General features: G+C 39.3%; 1 protein-coding gene across 8 annotated transcripts in view; it reads left to right on the forward strand.

Moving 5' to 3' along the window:
• SHANK2 (SH3 and multiple ankyrin repeat domains 2) overlaps nucleotides 1-20,104 on the forward strand; it is a 278,034-nt gene that overhangs the window by 105,214 nt on the left and 152,716 nt on the right. For all 8 annotated transcript variants that reach the window (XM_088057744.1, XM_088057747.1, XM_088057749.1 and 5 more), the window contains 2 exons: nucleotides 1,080-1,249; nucleotides 13,157-13,270. In XM_088057744.1, the coding sequence (XP_087913870.1) occupies nucleotides 1,080-1,249; nucleotides 13,157-13,270 (284 nt within the window). The remainder of the gene's footprint in view (nucleotides 1-1,079; nucleotides 1,250-13,156; nucleotides 13,271-20,104) is intronic.

Below are 20,104 nucleotides of genomic sequence, written 5' to 3' on the forward strand. Positions count from 1 at the left end.
AAAAAAAAAAAAAAAAAAAAGGTGAAAACCCAGCCCTTGTATTTAATTTTGCTTAAAGCAGTTTTGGATACTTTCTTACACAAAGTCAAGCAGAGTGTTAAAATGCTAAACCACCACTAAATCACCCTCTTCCTTTTGTAGGGGAAGAACTTTTCCCTATTAATCTCTATTAATATTATTCCTTCTCATGAATATTTTCCTTTTCTAGACTTTGGTTAAGACTGCAAGTTTTTATGCTTTGGGTTTTTTTTTAAGTTGACTGCTAGTGTATTGCCAGTTTGTTATGATATATCCTATGGGTTTCCCACCTTCTTTAATATTTGACTCTTTCTATTTTCATATCCTTTTGACAGTTCACTCATTTTCCCACAGGCTTAAGAGTGATCTTAGGCATTGTTCAACACCTTTCAACAGCTCCTTTTTTATACACCATGAGTAGACTGTGAGTTGATGGTGACCTGTGGCTTTCCTAGGCACATTCTGTAGTCACTGAGTGAGCTGTTGATTGCCATCCAGAAGGAGTGATCATTTGGAAAATGTTAACCACAAGCACCAGGCTTTATGCAGACCTAAATTTAACCTTGGGCCTGGGAGTGATGAAGTAACTTGATTATTCAGTCAATTTAATTAATAATTCAGTGATCTCACTGACTTAGTGTTACAAAACTACTTTGTTGACTCTGTTTTACAAGGATATCCATTCCCAAGAATTGTAAACACAGATATTTTCAAGTCCCTCTGACAAACTGACATGATGGGAATGTATGATGGGCATATAAATTTTGAATTTAATTAGGGCCTGGGAATGTGCAAGTTTAATTTGCAGAAAAACTAAAAGCTTTAATGTTGTGTGTTTTCTATTCTAGGCCATTATGGTCAGGTGAATATTGATCATGTTTCATATTGAAAACTTTCAGCCCTTAAAAGCTCCTGTTTGGTATTTTTTCTGCAGGATTAGATGTTTTATTGGGAGACAGTTTTGTTATTCACTGCTTAATTTAATCCTCCTAATGTGATGGTAAATGATTAACTTTCCCATTTTGAATAAGCTGTTAATGATTTTTCATTTCAATTTCTAGTGCCGTTTACAGTCCCAGTGCCAACAAGGATACTCTGTCTGCCTTGGATTATCAGGGTCCCAAAAGGAAGCTCTACAGTGCTGTCCCTGGGAGACTTTTTATCGTTGTAAAGCCATATCAACCTCAAGGGGAAGGGGAAATTCACCTGCACAAAGGAGATAGAGTCAAAGGTGAGCACCTAATTCATTTGGAATAAGCCTTTTTTCTTGCTAGGTGGGAATTTTATGTTAAAATTCTCTTTTGCAGGGGTGGAAATAATCTGTATGGTGAAAGTGCTTTATGCATTTGTTTCTTTGCAGGGCATTTTGCTCCTGGCTCTGTTTCATAACCAACACATATTTAGATACCACTTTAACTGACTTCCAAGTGTTACCTGCCACAACCCACAACTCTTTTCAGTAATAGCACCATTGTCTCTTACCCAGGGCACAGAATTTGATGTTGGAGCCGTTCCAGAGGCACCACTCCAGGGTTTTAAGTGTTGTAAATATGTCAGCTGTCTAAACAGCTCAGGAAGGGAATTGGGGTAAAGTCGGCTCTGCTTCAGGCTCTTTCCTCAAGGAACATTTAATTGGTTAAGTAGAAAATGTCCCCTCACAGGACTCGGGATAAGTGGGTAGGGAGAACCTCTTGTAAATTTAATTTTGGAGGAAGCGTGGTGGTGCATGTGAAATTTCTGTTCACTGTTGCACTTCCTTGCTAAGACCAGGTTTAAATCAAGGCCAAGCTTTGTTATTGCTTTGAAAGCAGTAAATTCATCCAGATACAGCTGAAAAAAGGTGCGATAGGGTGTACAGGACTTGCCTTCCCCAGAGTGAGGTGTTAGGCTGTGGTTTTGCACATTCAGCTGAAACAGAAAAAAAGAGACTTTGTGTTGGACCCATACAAATCAAACAACAGTTAGGGAAATCAAACAAAACTGAGTAAATTCAGTGTCCTAAATAAAAGTGTTAAGCAGCTGCAAATTTTCTTGTGAAGGGAACTACTTACCTCACAAAGGAAAACTTCAAATACCTCCTCCCTTGAGCCTGCAAACTGTAGCTGGAAGAAAAAAATAGGGAGCCATTAGAAGGTAGTTTTGCGTTTTTATTTTTGGATGTACTGATTCTGAAGCATTTGTGGGTTTAATAATTTTTGTCAACTCCAGCCCTCAGAAGGTGTAGGACAGAAATCTGAAGGGTGCTGCACTTAAAGGTAAAACATGCAAAGATAATTTTAGATGCAGTTTAAGTTAATTTATAAGTTAATTTTAAATTTTAAAGACAAAGGGAGAAGGTTAAACTTAGAGTCTGTAGGGCTGAAAAGATAATTTTGCAGTTCTCAAGGTTGTTCCCTGATCAGGTAGGAAGCAGTGATTATGATCTCATGGTGCACAAGAACTAGGATGAAGTTTGGGGAATACTAAATAACTTTCTCCACTCTGTGTTCACAGAGATCTGGCAGGTGTCAGTGGACAAGGAATGAGTGGCTGTTCCATGGCAGGTGTTGGACACAGAGATGTTCAATTGTCCTGTTGGATTTAAGGATGCAGGAATACTTTGTTTATGTAGAGGATTGAATATCAACAACACAGGTTCTTCTCATGAGAATAAGACAACTCTGGGCAGCTTTGGGAAAAGACAAGACAGAAATTGTGTTTCCTGGCAAAAGAGGAAACACTGCAACAGGTTGCCTGGAATGCTGAATATTTTAGAGGCATTCACTATCTGGCAGATGGTTTACATTAGGTTTCGAGACTATTACATGCAAAAATAATCCTAGAATAAAGGACTTAAATTTCAATGAAGTGTTTAACGTTTTTGAAAAATTAATTCAGGAGCCCTTGGTTCTAAGTTATTATGACAGTCACTGGAAAACATTGCAGGAAGGAATTAGTCCACTTCTCATATTTTCATATAATGATGTAGTCTAAATGTGAGACCAATGATCTTGGGGGCCACTCTAAATACTGAAATTAAAAATGGAATTATGGCTGGGGTTTTTCTTTGTGAGGAAAATGTCAGTTTATTGAAAACAATACATTAATTATTATTGTCATTAAAAGGGGCATGTGCCCATCCCACATCAAATCATTCCTGCAGGAATTATTTTTTCAGCTTCAAGAATCTGATTTGCATATAGAATTGAAATATGGCAGAGTTTTTCCAGGTCCATTTGTTTTAAAGCATTTTAGAGAACTTTGCTGCAGCAAAGTCTGGTGAGGTTTCCATATGTGTCAGCCTGCTTTTGGAGAGGGTTTGGGAGAAGAACAAGTGAACATGGGGATTGTCAGTGTTACTCCTAAGGATGAAACCTTGTGAAATGTAATTTAAGGCTGTTTGCATGGCAGAGCTGGAACAGTGTGTGACAGGCTCCCAGAGCTAATCAAAGGGAAAACTTCCAGAACAAGATCAAATCCTATTTCGTGTTACCATGTCAATGGTTTCTCAGCTGCAGCAAAAAATATGTCAGAATGAACACGGCAAGGTCATGGAGAGAACAAAGAGTGCAGGGGAAAAAACAGTGGTGCTTTAAAGAGGTCTCCGTTGTGTAACAGTATTAAAGAAACTGCTCAAACTTTTTGTGCCAAAAATCCAGGTCCAATTAAATCTGGATTCCCGTCCCTGTTTCAGTCAAAATGTAATTATTGCTAGGGAATAAGTGTAGTGGTAGGACAAGAAGCAATGGCTTTGAACTGAAAGATGGTGGATTTAGACTAGATTTGAGGAAGAAATTCTTCACTGGAAGGAGGTGAAGCCCTGGCACAGGTGGCCCAGAGAAGCTGTGGCTGCCCCATCCCTGGAAGTGTCCACACCCAGGCTGGACGGAGCTTGGAGCAATCTGAGATAGTGGAAAGTGTCCCTTTCACTGCGAGAAGGTTGGGAAAAGATGATCTTGAAGGTCCCTTCCAACCTAAACTATTCCAGGATTCTGTTATGTTTAAAAAAATTACTCCATGTGAGCAGGATGGGCTCCCTCTCTATCCTCCAAAAGCACATGCTTTTGAACTCGGAGTCCTAAGTGCTGTGGGAGTGCCAGAACTGCTAACTATAAGGAGATCCTGCTTTTTTTCCTCTCTCTGAGCAGGAATTCTTGGTACTGGATGTATTTTATGTCTTCTACAGACTCACTTAGCAAGACCATGGCCCAGTCAGCCTGTTTGGGTTTAGCGACTTACTCTGTGCAGTGTTTGGAGGAAGTGGGAGAATATTAAACCCGATGGAATTCAATTTTCCCTTCACTCTGAAGACAGCCTCACTGAGAAAGGGAAAAGCTTTGTCTTGGTCCCTCTCCTCTGCCAGCTTGGTGACTGCACTGTTCTGTATAAGACACTGATGCCCAAGTCCTGGCTCTTGGATTGCTTTGGGGAGCTCAAACATGGCCTGGCATTGGCTGTGGGATTATGCCCCGTGTTCAGCCTGATGCCAGGGAGATGCTTATCACGAGTACATCCCATGAGACTAATCACAGCAAAGATGTAGCAAGGCATTTATTGTAGGGATAAAAACCCAGAACAACATATTAGAGAAAGGGATTACTTGGGAAATGTTTTTATGGATTTTTTTTTTTAACTTGGCAGAATTAGAAGGGTCACGGAGAGGGATGAATTCCTAAACTCTTGATGAAAAGTGTTTTCATCAGATGGAGATGAAGCAGGGTTTTTTTTTTCTTTCTAAAACTGGTAGAAAAGCATGAGTGACAATAGTCCACAGGGTGTGATACAAAGAAACTGCTTAGAGAAATCTGTGAATGGGCAAGGTTCAAAGAAAATGTAAACTAAACAAAATGGTCTTGTATTAATAGGATATTACGTAGCCTGTACAAAAATACCTGCTATATTTTTAGTTGTTAGTCATACACACTGACATCATTTGTGTGTCTGCCACTCATGAGAGAAGAGCCATGGCTGCTTGCAAAAATAAATCTGATATCTTTATTTATACCAGAACTGCCCTAATCTTATGTTTTCACATAAATGAAGGAGAGCTAGTTTGATTCCTCACTGGAACACTTCTAATATTTTGTTTTTATATATTTTGTTTCTTTCTTCCTTCTGTATCTAAAAGTCCATAGCAATAAATCTGCCATAATCCAAATGCACACAAACATGTATAAAATATCTGTAAAATTAATTTGAATCAGGTTTTGTGTTCCTAAATTGAACTCTTGCACTGTAAATCAAGTGATGTCTTTGACAGCAAAACTCAGAGAATGCAATACTCAAAAAATTCTTTGTAAGCAAATTAGCAGTTTTCTTGGCTATGAAGATAAAGCAATAGAGAAGATTTTTGGGAAGGTAACAGGTCTGAGTTCCAGGTGTAGACATGCTCTGGTCACTTGAAAACTAAACAGTCAGAATTGTTTTCAGTATCTGGGTTATATTAAAAAATACCTAAAATGCACGTCCTTCACTGACTTAGAAAGAAAAAACCTGATTCAAATACTTTAAGAACTTTTGAAGTCTCACTCTGCTCACAGCTTTGTTTTTCATGGTCTCCCCAGATCCTTCTTTTTTCCAGGCTTACCCCCTACCCCAACTCTCTCAGCCTTTTCTGGTGCCCAGTGTCTGGAAAAACAGGGAGTTATTTCAGTATCTCAAATATGCTCCAACAGACTTTTCCATGAGCCCTCCGAGATTCCTCCGGTGCAGGCACAGTGTGCACATCACAGAAGGGTTGTGGTAAACCCAAATTCAGCTCTCAGCTCCATTCCTCAGGGTCAGAGGAGCAGGAGCAACTCAGTAGCAGCATCTCAAGCATCTGCTCTGGGCAGGAAGTCAGTAGTTCTGTGCATCAGAAATATTGACCCTTGTGACTCTGCTTTTATTTCAATGTGATCTCAGCCAGCAGGGCAATCCAAATATATCACTAACATTTTCATTTCTTGTGAAATCCACTTGTAAGTCATTTTGAAGAAGAAAGATTATTAAACCCCTGCTGTGCTCAAAGATACTGCCAACAGACAGTGCTTGTGGGCAGGAGAAAAGTTGGTCTCCCAGGCTTTTGCACTTGTTAGATTAGTAAACAAAGTCCTGGGAAGGGAAGAGCCTCAGAAAGGCTGTTCAGTTTCTTCAAGAGCATTTTGTACCTTGTGTGGCTAAGTGTGGCAGCAAAATTGAACTTAAGTTTGCAAGGTATTGTTCAGCTGCTCTTTCACATGGAGGATGAAATGAATGTGAAATGGAATATTAATCTTACCCAGGGTCACTGGTCTGTCCTGACTTGGTTTGATTTCAGTTCTTAACATGGTAAGTTATGGCTCATCACAGGTCCTATCATAATTCATTCCTTTAAGCTGCTTGTGCCTGAAGAGCCGGACAGAGTGGTGCTATCAAAATGTAACAAAGACCCAGACTTGCTCCTACTCCAGCAGGAGAGTTCCCTTTGCTGTCAGAGGCCCTGGGAAGGGATCAGGACGTAAAAGCATCCGTAAATCCTCACTGTCATTGTGCTTGGCTACTTTAACATATCCTTTCTTGATTAGTCAGCAACTGACCTGGAATAGTTGGGACAGGGAGCACCAGGAGTCGGAGAGGAGCTGTGAGTGCACCAAGGTGGTGCAACACAACACTACAGACTCTGCACCTAGGTTGGCTTGGAGCCCCTTCTCCATTAATTCTCTCTGAATTCCCCTGATTTCAAGTTCGGGCATCTCTGTGGAGAAGAGCAAACTTGACTCTGACTGCACCTTTCTCAACAGAGCTGGGGATCAGTGGGTGGATTTTTTTGCAATGTTTGATTTCTGACCAAAGCTCAAATCAGTGCAGATTGATTTCTCACACTGTTTTCATCTCTCCCTCACTTTCTCAAAACTGTTTCCTAGACACCTAAATAACAGGGAAAAGATGATCTACATAGAAATTTTTTGGTAAGGGGAAAAAGCTCCCACAGAGGGCCAAATGTTGAACAGCACAGCTCACTCAGTTCTATTTCAGCTGAGCCATATTTCCTCAGATTTAGAGGATTATGTGCAGCTTATTGTATTTGTAGGTTTGACATAGAGAGTGGTTGCCCTGTTAGTAGCCCCAGTCCTCTTCTCACCCTGAGGTTCTTTTCCTGGGGTGTTTGCACTGTTTCTTTCCCTGAGAAAGCAGAGGTGAGAAAAGGTGAAGAGATGTTTCAAGTCAGGATCTCTGCATTATCTCCCTAGTTTGGTCAGCTCCCATAAGCAGGGAAAGAACTGCTGCATTTCCTTCTCTCCCACAGGAAATGTCTGTAGGGCCACAGTCCAGTCTCACTCTCAGGTCAGTTAGCCAGAATTATTAATTGCAGATATACAAGGCTTCCCTTCCAGACTGTTGGTGGAGTGCACAGGAAGGTCTCCTGGGTGGCAGCTGGGGCGCAGTGACTGGTGTATGTGCTGGAATCCTCCTGGTGCCTGGCAGCAGGGTGAGGGGCACTGAGTTCCTCCCCACTCCTGCTGCTCTGACCTCAGGTTCTGTTGATGACGTCTTTGGGAGCCAGAACCAGCCTGCCCATACGGCAGAACAGCCAGATCCTGCTCAGCATCCCTCACAGGGAGGGAGGGAAGGATTGCTGTCAGGAGCCAGGAGGGGCAGAGAAACAGTCAGAAAAATCCCTGTCTTTAACAGAGAGCAAGATTAAATTGTAACTTGTGCTGACCTTCATTGATGTTGTATGTAAAGTTTGCTTTCATCAAAGAATCATGGAATCATAGGATGTTTTTAGGGGTTGGGATGGACCTTAAGGATCACCCAGTCCCAATCCCAGCCTTTCGACACATCCAGGGATGAGACACCACAGCCTCCAATAAGTATTCCTGCATAGATTGTGTGTCATTTGGAAGCTCTCCTGCCAAAGACAAATAATTCTGAACATTTACATCAGACAACAGACATTTGAGCAAGGGAAAAGCCTAAATCACAATGTTAATTATTTCTAAAAAAAAAAAAAAGTTAGTTTTCTACCAATTAGAAATTAAAAATGTCCTGTATTTCAAAGAAGAAAATCTAGATGATTTTTACCTCAGGACACAAACCCAGTGCAGGCTGGTTCAGCTGTTAATTTTTTTTTTTTTTTTTTTTAATGGATTTCCAACTTTACTGTCATTCTGTTGATTTTTCTTTTTTTTTCTGCTGGTTCAGAAATGTTCTTTTCTCCAAGAACATGTCTCTCATTCCCAGTCCATATGATTATTTATTTTCCCAATAAAGAAGAACGCAGTTTATCCAAGCACTAAAAATTGATTTTGATATTACAAAGACATTTTAGGTACATCCTGTAACAGCTGTAAAGACATTGGCCTGAATTGAATTTGGCTTTAAATTTCCTTGGCATTTTTGCAAATAAGGCTGCCTGGAATAATTCACTCCTGAGCATTTCAATATCACAAGGAATTTAGAAATAGTAGTAACCATAATTTGTTGGGAAAATTGCTTTCATTTCTTGTTGGGGCATGGAGGGAGCTGTAATGCAGGAGGATACAAATTCTATGTTCTTTTGATTAAAATAATTTTTATAGTCTATTGAGTAATTAATCTAAGATTAGTATGTTATATTAATATAAATACAATATATACATTGCCAATAGACTTAAATTTCCAAGAGACAAAGCATTCTATGCTCTATTCTATTAATTTTATAATGTATACTGTAGTAAAATATTTGATATATATAATTTTCTGGAAGAATCTCGCTGATTTTAAGTGTAATGCTTTCAAGACATTAAAATACGAGCTCCTGATTGGCACCTGCTTATCTATGTTTTTCTGTTATCCGGTTGTTTGGTGCTTATCCAATTCTGCTTTGCAGTTTTGTTCATATAATTGGATCCAAGTCCTTTTTTAAACCACACTTTCACTGTGAAAAGATGTCCCAGGATTCCTGATGTTACAAGAACCTTTATTTCACTCTTACAACATCAGATTCTTTTTTTAATTCAGGTTGTGTGTGAAAAGCCTCTGACCTGCTCTTGCCATAGCAGCCACATCTTTTGATTTTACCAGAAGAAAAGGGAAAACCATTGAAAATTAGCAGACCTTATTATTAATTTTGGGAAAGTTATCCTTTGGTTTACCATTGTTTTGTCCATCAGCAGGGAAACATTGAGTAGAAAAATCTCTTGCTGGTAAGAAACTATCTGTTACAGCAAGTCTCTTAAACACTATTGGGAGAGGAAAGATAGAAATTAAGGCCTCATTCTAAAAAAAGCATTCATGGGTACAATAGATAAATTACATTTTTCTACTTATCCTTTAAGTTCTTCGCATTGGAGTGAGTGAAGTGTTGCCAGTTTTTATAGATCTATAGTTTATTATGGCCTTGGCTCGTGCTGCAGAATTTCTTATTAATGGCACCACGTGAGAGGGATGAGGATCATTTCAAGGTTTTAGGAGATGCAGAACCATGTAGGGCTCAACTTCTATGTTGGAATATGAGCTTGTCCTCCATATCCCCAACAGTTTGTCTGTCTCTGCACATCAGCTGAACCCAGGGCTCTCCCTCATTTGCCTCTTGTGCCGTCCTTGTGCCTCTTGCAGCTCCAGCCGGCTTTTCCTTCTGGCCCCCAGCATGAGGTTTTTCCCAGAATGCTGAAGGCTGCCTGCATTCCAGCAGCACTCATTTCACCCTTCCACCTCTTTTCCATGGATGTTATGTCTTCAGGCAGGACTACACACGTTTTTCCTTTGCTGTTAGTGTTAGTGATGGCTGATACTCAATAATTCATGTAATAATGGGCTAAACTGGGTCTGGTTCTGCTCTGTAGGAATCCCTTTTCACCCTGTATTCACAGACAGACTTCCAAGGAAAATTTCTTTTCCCCAAAGTGTTGATTTGCATCAGCTGCTACTGGCACAAACACATGAAAGCACTCCATGGGTTTGAAATATTCAACTTCCTCCTTACAGTGCCTCTCTCCTTCTAGAGCTGGAAATATCTGTGCAATTTGGAGTGTCAGCGGATCTGACAGATTAATAAAATACCAAATTAGGGAAGTCTGTCTCAACATCTAAATAGTTTTTGTTCTGAGCATATTGCCAGTTTGTGTAGAGAAATCAGGACTGAGATTCAGGGCTGAAAATTCCCCTCAAATTAAAAAAAAACCAACAAAAAAAAGCAGTTAATTACTGGCAGTAGGACTCTTTCACTCACTGTCTCACATTTGGAAATTTCTTTTGGCTGGAGTCCTACACTGTCTTTTATGACTGAAGTTAAACCAATGTACAGTAGGATTCTACAATAATTCTAATATATACATATAGATTATTAAGTTTTCCTGGTTCCTTATATCTGTGAGAAATCAGGTTCTGATTCATGTCAGTCGAATAGCACCCACCTATGTATGTGTGTCTGCGGGCAATGTGGACAGAGACCATGGGATTATTAAAAGAAGAGATTTAAGAATCAGCTAAAGTAAGGCATGGAAGTAGGGTTTAACAAGGTAACTAAATAACAGTAAACTTTTAGCTAACAGTTTGTTTTAACAACAAAATTGTAATTACTTGCAAGTAATTAAGATAAGCTTTGAACTACCCTGTAGTATAAGTTTCAAACTATCCTTTGTACAAGCTATAAATTGGGTTTTTTTTTAGTATGGAAGAATTTTTAATCACTTAAAAAGGGGAAGCAGGACTAACATGAGCTGAGAGGCTCTACAAAGCATTTTGAAACATGCTGACTTTGAGTTTGCAATAACTGAGGAAGAGGCCCTATGAAGACATTTTTTAGACATGCTAGCTTTAGGTTGTGAAATGACTGAAAGAAGGGTTGTAAAATGTGTGCTGATTAACAGAATATATATGCTTGCTTAAACAAACTGTATAAACAAAAATAATGCTAGTGGTAAGAAGATAATTTAAAAGAAGAATGAGAGGCTGGAGAGACATCAGAAGACCATCTCGGACCACCTCCCCAACAGATCTTCAAAAACCACAACTGCTTATTATGAAGAAAAGCAAGTAGAAAATATCTGAAAATTTGAGGAAGAGAAGTACCTAGAATGGTATAAGAGACCTGAATTTGTGCATTGCTTGGGTCGGAGAACCTCCACACCCAGTGCTGTCCTTGCTCACCCTCTTATTGAGCAAATTAATAAATTGGATATATTGCTTGATGTATTGGCAAGTCTAGCTTTTAATTTATAAGATATCAAAGAAATGCATTCTTACATGAGCAGAGGTTACATTGTTAAAAATGTAAGCTGCTGAATTCCCCATTTATATTAGATGGATGATCAGGGAGTGTTTTTTGTAACACTGAATTATCAGATGGACAATATGTGTTAGTTAATGTGCACAGGCTTGAAACATTTTTAACAACACCTGAAATACAGCAACATATTTTTTCATTAATTATGCCCCATGTTTATATTTTTTAAAAAAAGATATGCTACCATTTTTTTTATTCAGCTCAATTTTCAGTGTAGAGTTGTTGGTGTCATCCAAGTTCAGAGCCCTCCCCCAGTATCCTATAACTTGCTAGGTTCATAGGAGTTACAGGTTTCCTCATATATGCTAGAAAGTTGCTTGACAAGTTGTGCATTTGGGATCCATCCAGGTGTAGGATTTTTCCTTAATAGATGTTTAATATGAACTTCTTACTGGAGTGGTGTGTAAATGTGCAGTTCATGGAATCTGTCTCTTGGAATATACTACATTAAAAGACTTAAAAGTGATGTACTTATAAACATTTTGCTGTCAAATGTCTCTGTTAATAGACGGCCATATGATACCACAAATAGCTTAGGGTTGCATTTATAAAAACCCTGGTAAACATTTACTTTCAAATGCAGTTTTACACATCTTGGTGTCTCAAGCCAGACTGCTTTCACATTACCAAGAATTTTAATTTTTTTTAAAAAAACTTTTTTTGGGGCTCTGATTGATTTAATTTTCATCCTGCTCTGTACTAGTGCAAATCAAGTTCAGCTTCAGTGCCCCTGAGTCACAGCAGCTGCACTGATCCCAAGTTCAATTGCAGCCAGGCAGGGACTGGGATTTTAAAGCCTGGCAAGGTTTTAACAGCGCCAGGAGTGCTGGTATTGGAAACCATCAAAGCACCTCTCCTTTATGTCCCTCCTGCTCTGAAATACCCTACAGAGGCAGTATCCCAGGTACTGGAATCCTTTAGCAGAGAGATAGATTTGGGCTAATTAGCCTTGATTTCCAGCAGGGGTAGTTGGGGCAGAGCTCTGAGTACCTGTGCTGTGAGTCTGATCCGTATTCCCAATCAGCCTGCTTTTGTTGATACATCACCTTTGTTTCAATATTAATGTACAGCATCTTTGTAAAAGTACATTTATAGTCTTCTAATATATAGTAAACATACAGTAGTTTGTAGGAACTTCTATAATACCAATTCAAATGTCACAGCAATTATTTAGGGTCCTTCCATCACCATCATTCACCTCCAGCTGCTTACTAATAAAATTGTTGCTCTGCAGGCTTTTGTCACAATCCTTGCTGAGTCCTAGAATTAATATCAAGATAATTAGAAGTGCCAGGTGAAAGCCTTTTCTCCTATTGACAAATCATTCTCCTCCATATTGTTGTTTTCTTCTATTGAGAAAAAAATCATTGAAATGTTTCAAAAAGCATCTCCATTGTGAATTTCACCTATGGGAGGTTCAAGTATTTGCTGTGTATTCCAACTCTTAAATCATATTACTCAACCTGCATTGCAAATCCCTGGAGCTATCCACTAAACCAAATAACGTATTTCTTTAGGAGGCAGGAAAAGCAGGAGATATCAAAATATGTATTATTAAAATCCATTTCAGTGTGGGTGCAGTTTTACACTGGGTTCAGCACTTCATTTGAGCAGAGAAGACAGTGCTTTTTTGGTAGTGATATCATCATGTATTTATCCTTGATTAATCCAGCAGTGAGAACACTGAAAATGGAAACAATTATGAGAAGGCCAAGGAAACTTGAGGTAAAAAAAAATTCAGGGAGTGGTTACAAAGACTAAGTAGAGTGGGTCCTGCTTAAAGATTACTCTGTGCCCATTTTGGGGGGACCAGCATTAGTTTTTGCACAATATTTGCTTGTTTTCAGTGATTATTGAATGTGTAATGCAATAAGTGTGCATTTGTGTGAGGAGGCAAAGTGTAACGCTGCCTGTGTCTGCCCTGTTTAGTGCTGAGCATCGGAGAAGGTGGATTCTGGGAAGGCAGCACCCGGGGACATATTGGCTGGTTTCCTGCAGAGTGTGTGGAAGAAGTTCAGTGCAAACCAAATGAAAGCAAACCAGGTAATCACATGAAGCTCCTGTTGAACCCTAATGTGAGAAATGCCACGTGTCTGTCCCAACAGAGACATCAGGGCCTTTGTGCACTTCTAGAAATGGGAGAATTGGATAAAGCTGAGCTATTGAATTAAAAAATACAGGTGGGTTTATTGATAAGATTTTACTGTCCAAGCAAAGAGACTTTATGGTGAGGAACTATGCTGGGAAGTAGCAAAGCTTTTACACAGAGCTGTGTGCAGACATTTTGTATAGGATTATGTTGCTTTTTATTTTCTAAAGTCTGGGAGAATGTCTAATGAGACAATTAAATAAGGGAAGAAAAACTGGCCAGTCATCTCCCAATCTGAGGGAGTCATTTAGCTCATGTTCACAGCCCTGTTGACCTTCTCCTGAATGCTAGAGGAGGCATCCTTTAGTGGGATGTCCCATACCCATCCTTACTTGATGACAAAGGAAATGGAATCCTCCTTTTTCAGACAAGTGTATTGCCACGAATGACTTTAAGCAAGGAGCCTTTACAGTCCTGGTATAAGAAAAGAAAAAGAAATCTACATTAAAGCAGGTTCTTTTAAGAATTGCGTACCATCTCAGCATTTCTCTGCTTTTAAGAATTAAGATGTGAGGACATCCTCTCTAATTAAAAGCTTATTATAAATGAGCTCTGAGAATATAATTAATGTTCTCCAGGAGTGTATGCAGTTTGAAATCAGCTATTGATGTGTTTTTAGATCTCTGTTGTATTGATTAAGAACTTCTGGCATTGCACAGATGATATGCTAAAATTTATGCATTGTATCATTAATTTACAGGGGTTTTTCTTTTATGCATGTTGTTATAAATTGCAAGGTATCCTTTTTTTTTTTCTGTGTGGAGAGATTGTGCTTCCTTTTCTATTTCCCTTTTGAGAGAGGAAAAGAGGAGGAGGCAAAACCAGATCTAATATTTGGAGAGAATGGATCCAGGCTCTGAGAACAGAGGAGAAAATGGTAGTGTAACTCTTGAAAGGGCTTGAGAAAAGTCAGAATTTAGAGATGGAGGGGTATTAAACAAGAGGAAGATTGAGGCTGGAATTGGCCAGTGTAGGTACAGTAACCCTGCATTAAATTTGAGTTGTCCATTTGTCTCCAAATCTGAAGAGAATTCTGAGGAAGGCATTAAGTGAAGTTCTAGGATAAGAATTAAGAAAGAAGTTTTGCATCTTTTTAATGTTTTTGAAGAAAAAGTAACAAAACTTGATTGTCACAAATCCTTAAAGACTTCTTTGAGAATTACTTCAGGCAGTAAATTCACAATGTGACAGGATTGCCTTAATGGATGATGATTGTTTTTTGAGCAAGAATTTCTTTGATCATTCAAAGGAACACAAAAATTAAGAAAATAATCGTCACAAGAGGAACAAAAGGATTATGAAATCTGGAAGCAAGACGAGAATATAAACAGAAGCATGTTACAAATTTTCTGACATGAAATTATGAAGACTTATGCCATGTGTATGGCAAAGCACCAGACATTTACTGTAATTTATAACTATTGCCTTCTTTCTTATTGTTTTCCTGTTTGCTTATGGTACAGAGGGAATAATAATGTTAACATAGCTTAAGGCTTTAAATATGCCATTTTTCTACTCTAAAAAGGATAAAAATGTAATTAAATAGGAACAAAAGGGACGCATATTCTCTGGCAGTGAACTTGCGCACTCCCATATTTTGCTGGGCTGTCTCAAAAAATGTCCAGCACCCAGAATGAGGTTCAGTGCTTCTGTGAGTAATGTGGTAGAGGCTGGAGTTGGAAGGGAAATGAAATATGTGGAATGCACAGTATGTGCCATATTATTATTGAAATACGGCATGGAGTGAAAGCAGCTGATCACAGAGTTGCTCTGTGCATTCCCTCTGCATAGGAAACAATGGGAATGAAAAGGGAAAGCTTTATAAGCAAAAATCAGCCAGTATTCCCTCTGAGTACAAATGCAGAAGTAATTTAGAAAAACGTGTTAGGCATGGTGAAATGATTAGAAATTAAATTAGGTCTGCTGGGATTGCTGAAAGAACATCAGCTGAGAAACATAACAAACTTGTGCCACTTGCAAGAATTTGCATTGTGGTCTTTGCAAAGCAGCAGAACTTCTTATGATAATGATGTAGAAAGTAGATAATTTCAATGTGGAGGAAATGAAGCTCAGAATCAGCCTTTTCCACACCAGCACCACAGCAACAGTTCTTTCCCTTCAGTGAGACTTAGGAACATTTCTTCCAGCAGCTTCCCTTTGCTGCTGTTTGAACAATTGTGTTTAATAGAGGCTTGTCATTTGCACACCATGAGTGAAGGAAAGAGGAATAGTTTTTGGAAAACACAAACCCCAATTAAATACTCCAGGCCCAGTAAAACTACTGAGGAGTTTCATGTCAGGCTGATGCATAATCTCCCTTCTAAGGAAAGCTCAATTTTTAAGGAACTTTATTACCATCCTAACTGTTCTCTGGAGGTGGGCAGGATGGAACAGCACCTGGTTCCTGTGCTCTCTTCAAAGATACCATGCCAGCTTGTCAGGTTCTGTTTTCCAAAAAAAATCATATTGACTGGCATTAATTCTATATCCCTTCTTTAATCCTTCATTAATTGAGACTTACAGGGATTGCTCCATTATTTTGCTAGGTTGATGCCAGGCCTATGGGCTCCTAATTATCCAGGTTGTTTCATTTGCCTTTTAATAGCAAGCACAGGACCTCCTGCTTTCCAGTCTAAAGGAGTTCCCTTGACATTTTGAGATCCAATGGAAAAAGAACAACAAAGAAAATAATTATTATGGTTTGCTAAATTCTTCTGCCTGCTTTTAAAAAATTCTTACAGACAAAACCTTCGTGCTACCTTGTCTTAAAAAGTGTAGCATTTGTAGACAGTTTTTAACATTCTCTAGAATTATTCTGAGAGTAGAAGTATTCCCTCAGATGAGGTTGGCACATCATCTTGTCTTTTACCTGCTCAAACACAGACTACAAATGTCACATATTTACTCTTTCTGCATTAACAGTTACCTTGTATTCTTCAGTAATGAGTCAATTCCATTCTGAAATATCTTTCTATTCCAAAATATGTTAAAATATAATTATTTTTTTGCTAAAATGTTCTGGGTAACTTGAAAAAAAGTTTCTCCTGCTTTAATTTAGATGTTTCTGGTGCTTTTCTTCCATCATAAGGAACGAACACATGAACTTGAGAGACTTACTACATAAATGCTCACTATTACACTTGTGATTTTATGCTCCAAATCATTCAGGATTCAGGGCTATCTGATTGCTCACAACTGAGGTGAAGTATTCAGTTAACTACGCTCCAACTTCATCATTTATTATTTTTCCCTCCCTAAAGTGCCTGGGGAACTCCCGGTTTTTACAAATGATACTGAAATGAAGGTGGACCCAGCGTATCTGAGAGATTCTTGCTGTCTTTCAACTCTTGGCCTCCTCAGTGCACCTTTACTTGAGTTCCAGCCTCATTTTTAATATTGTCTTAGGATGAGTTTTCATTCCATAGCCTCCTTCATGCCGTTTTCCGTCCTGTGGCCTTAGGATACACCTTGTTGTAGCTGTAGGAGTGCTGGAAGTTTGTTTCAGACTAGATCTGATGTGGGCAGGTGGCTGCTGTGACCATTAGCAGTTCTCAAGAGCTCGTTTTTCCAGGAAAGGATCCGATTTGTGCAGCCTGAGCTGTGCCAGTCCTGGGAGTTGTGGCACACACGGGAGGCAGCACCCACAGGGCTCATTCCTGGCCCTGTGCTGCCAATGGACCTGTGCCCGTGCTGACCTCCAGTCACAGCAGACTCTGCCAGGCCTCCAAACTGGCATTTCCTGTCCAAAGTGGAACAGAGGCATGGAATATTTGGGTCAGGAAAGACCACAGGGATCACCGAGACCACCCTGTCAGCCAGACTGAGTGCCATGTCCAGTCCTTTCCTGAGCACAGTGCCTGTGCTTTTGTTCGGTATCCCTTATTCCTGAGTTTCCAGCAACTCAAACACAGTGAGAGATTATCTAGGACTAGCAGAGTTCCCTTGCAATTTCTTTTTTACCTATGTAACCGTACGCAGGTGTTAAAAGCAGAAACTGCAGCAATCCCTATCCAGCATTCCCTCCCGGTCCCAGAAGTTACCAAACAAGTCCAAGCTGTGTTAATGAAACACATCCTTTTGCTGTTTCTGGAGCACAGAATTTTCTGGTTTCCACATTCTTAGTTTTAAACGCCCTGTGCATTCAGTAAAACCAGATTTGTTCCTCATTTCCACCATCCCTTTTTTATAATTAGCACAACACCTTCCCAGGCAATAGAGCCTGCCAGGCTGCTAGAAAATGGATTTGCCTTCCTGCAAGAAGGAAAAATGCTTTACTGTGGATTGAGGAGCTGACATCTGTACCAGCCTTCCAAAAGGACAGGAGTCTTGGTTTCCCATATTTGCTGTCTGGACATAATAGCTATCTATATATGCCTTATCCCATATAATTGATTCTATGATTTCGTGTTAAACACAGCAGTGAAGGGGGAAAAACACAGCAAAAAACTGCTTTTCATCCAGCCTAAATGACTTACCTCTAGTAAATAACCCAGATTAGCAAAATCCTTTTAAACAAATTATTCCTAATCTGTTACAATCAGTTCTGGCTAATTTTTACCTAGGAAAACAACTGAAGAATAAATAGAAATATTGTGGTGATTATTAGAAGTCTGAAAAATTTTATCTACAAATAATTTTGGAAACCACTAGAAAGGAGTGGGTTTCAATGAGAGAGAAGAGATGGTATCTTAACGAATGAGCACATCAAGGGTTTTGATAATAAATTTTGATAAATTCTCCTTCCACAAGATTTCACTTTGAGTAGAAGGTACCTGTGTATCTGTGATAGAATTACTGTGCAAGTTAAACTGTTTGGCAGTAAAGGACAGCAGTTAAGGAAAAAACATTGCTGCAGCTGGAAGGACTAAATGGAGAAAATACAAAATAAATTTATGTATGTGAGGGAGAGATACTTTTGTTGGGAAAGTTAATCACAAACATTGTCATGGCTGTAATGTAGGGAGCTAAGAAGTTCTGAGAGCTGGAAAACATGTTCTGACTTGACAGTGTAGGCTAGACTCAGCCAAGAGAGTGGCCAAGAGAAGAATATAAATCCAAATTAAAACCAAATTTAAAAGGCAAGATTGCCTCACATGTAGTTGAAAAAGTGTGCTGTGGTGCAAAGTCAGCCATTTCAAATGGGTCGAAAACTCGAGGGATGACGATTACACCTTCATTATATTTTTGTAATCCCAGTCAGGCTCCTGAATGTGGGATCCCATTGTAACCCTTGTACCCAGAGCCCAAGCTGACAGGTCCGACACTCTTCAGTCAGTCCCCCTGCCTTGAATGATGTTGTGTAAAGCTCTGACCTCTGAAACACTCTTTCCTGCCTTGCTTCTGTGTTTTGCACAACCAACCACCTGGCTCATGGGATTCTGAACAATTTCATCTTTTGACAAGTGATTTTCTGCCACATGATGTTTCCCATGGACAAATCTGTCGTTGAAAGATGGGAATGGGTGACAAGACTCAACTCAGCCATCATCCATGAAGATATTCTGTATCTGATTTAGGCTTTAGAAAGATCAGGAATATGCCATATACCATATTTTTGTTTAAACTGCATTCTCCTCCATCAATCAGTGGAAAAATGATACTGGAAGAACAACAACAACAACAACAATGATGAAAAACCAAAAAAAAAAAAAAAAACCAAAACAAAACCCAAAAACCCCACAAACCCCGCCCTCCAAAAACAACTACAAAAACCAACCAACCAACAACAACAACAAAAAAATCAATGCAAAAAAATAGATGTGAGGTGCTGATGGCATGCCAGCTCACAAAGCCCAATTGACACAGGATCTTGGTGCAGTAATAATCAACTAATTCTGACAGCTCTCTGTAGCTGAGGATGTAAATCAACCCCACTTCTTTGTCTCAAGTAATGGAAATTCAAAGAATGAACCTCAGCAAGTTTCTGCACTTTAGCTTTGCTGAGTGAGGCATTCGTGTTCCCAGTAATGATAAACAGCAGTTTGGGAAAAGGCTCTGAAATGAATCATCACTCAATAATAATGGGAATTAGGAGGCAGAGGTAACTGGAGAGCTGTTTTGATCTGCAGACTGGCTATGGGAGGGAGCCATCTGCTTCCCACACATCTGGCCAAAGGTGCCTTGAAAGGCCTTTCCTTTTTTCAGTCTTGATCTTCTGAGCAAGAGGCAATAGAGACTTCTTACTCTAACAGAGTTAGGATTTGTTATGAATCCTTGGGAAGACTAAGTCTACCAACCCATTTCTCCAATAATGATACAGCTCTGGTTTGCAGGAATAGCAGAATAAATCATTCCAGGTTTTGAGGACAACATAAAGCTAAAACATCAAAAAATTATTCAGATTTTTAAAAAAGCAAGCCCATGTCTAGAACTTGTAGAGAATGTAAGCCTGTCTGCATGCTTATCTCTGAATAAGTAATTTTTAATTCATAATATTTTACTGTCTGGGCTGCTCAGCTGACATGTACTTCATCCCTTTCACTCCCATTTCCATGCTTGCTAACAGCCACTTAGGAATAACTGTAATCAGCTGGAAAGGAGCAGCACAACTCTCCAAAGCATTGAAATAGGCTAAAAATAAATTGCATAGCAATATAAAACGAGAGTTATGTGGTAGGAAACTCAACATTTCCATTGCATCTGGGATTGCTGCTGTGTGAAATCGGACATGCAGGTGTTGAGTTTTTCCTCTTGTGTTTTTTTCTGCACTTTTTTTTTTCCCTCAAGAA

The sequence above is a fragment of the Pseudopodoces humilis genome, chromosome 7 (genome assembly GCF_049639895.1).
Source record: "Pseudopodoces humilis isolate 2021_Gansu_Grassland_sample_001 chromosome 7, ASM4963989v1, whole genome shotgun sequence".
Taxonomy (NCBI): domain Eukaryota; kingdom Metazoa; phylum Chordata; class Aves; order Passeriformes; family Paridae; genus Pseudopodoces; species Pseudopodoces humilis.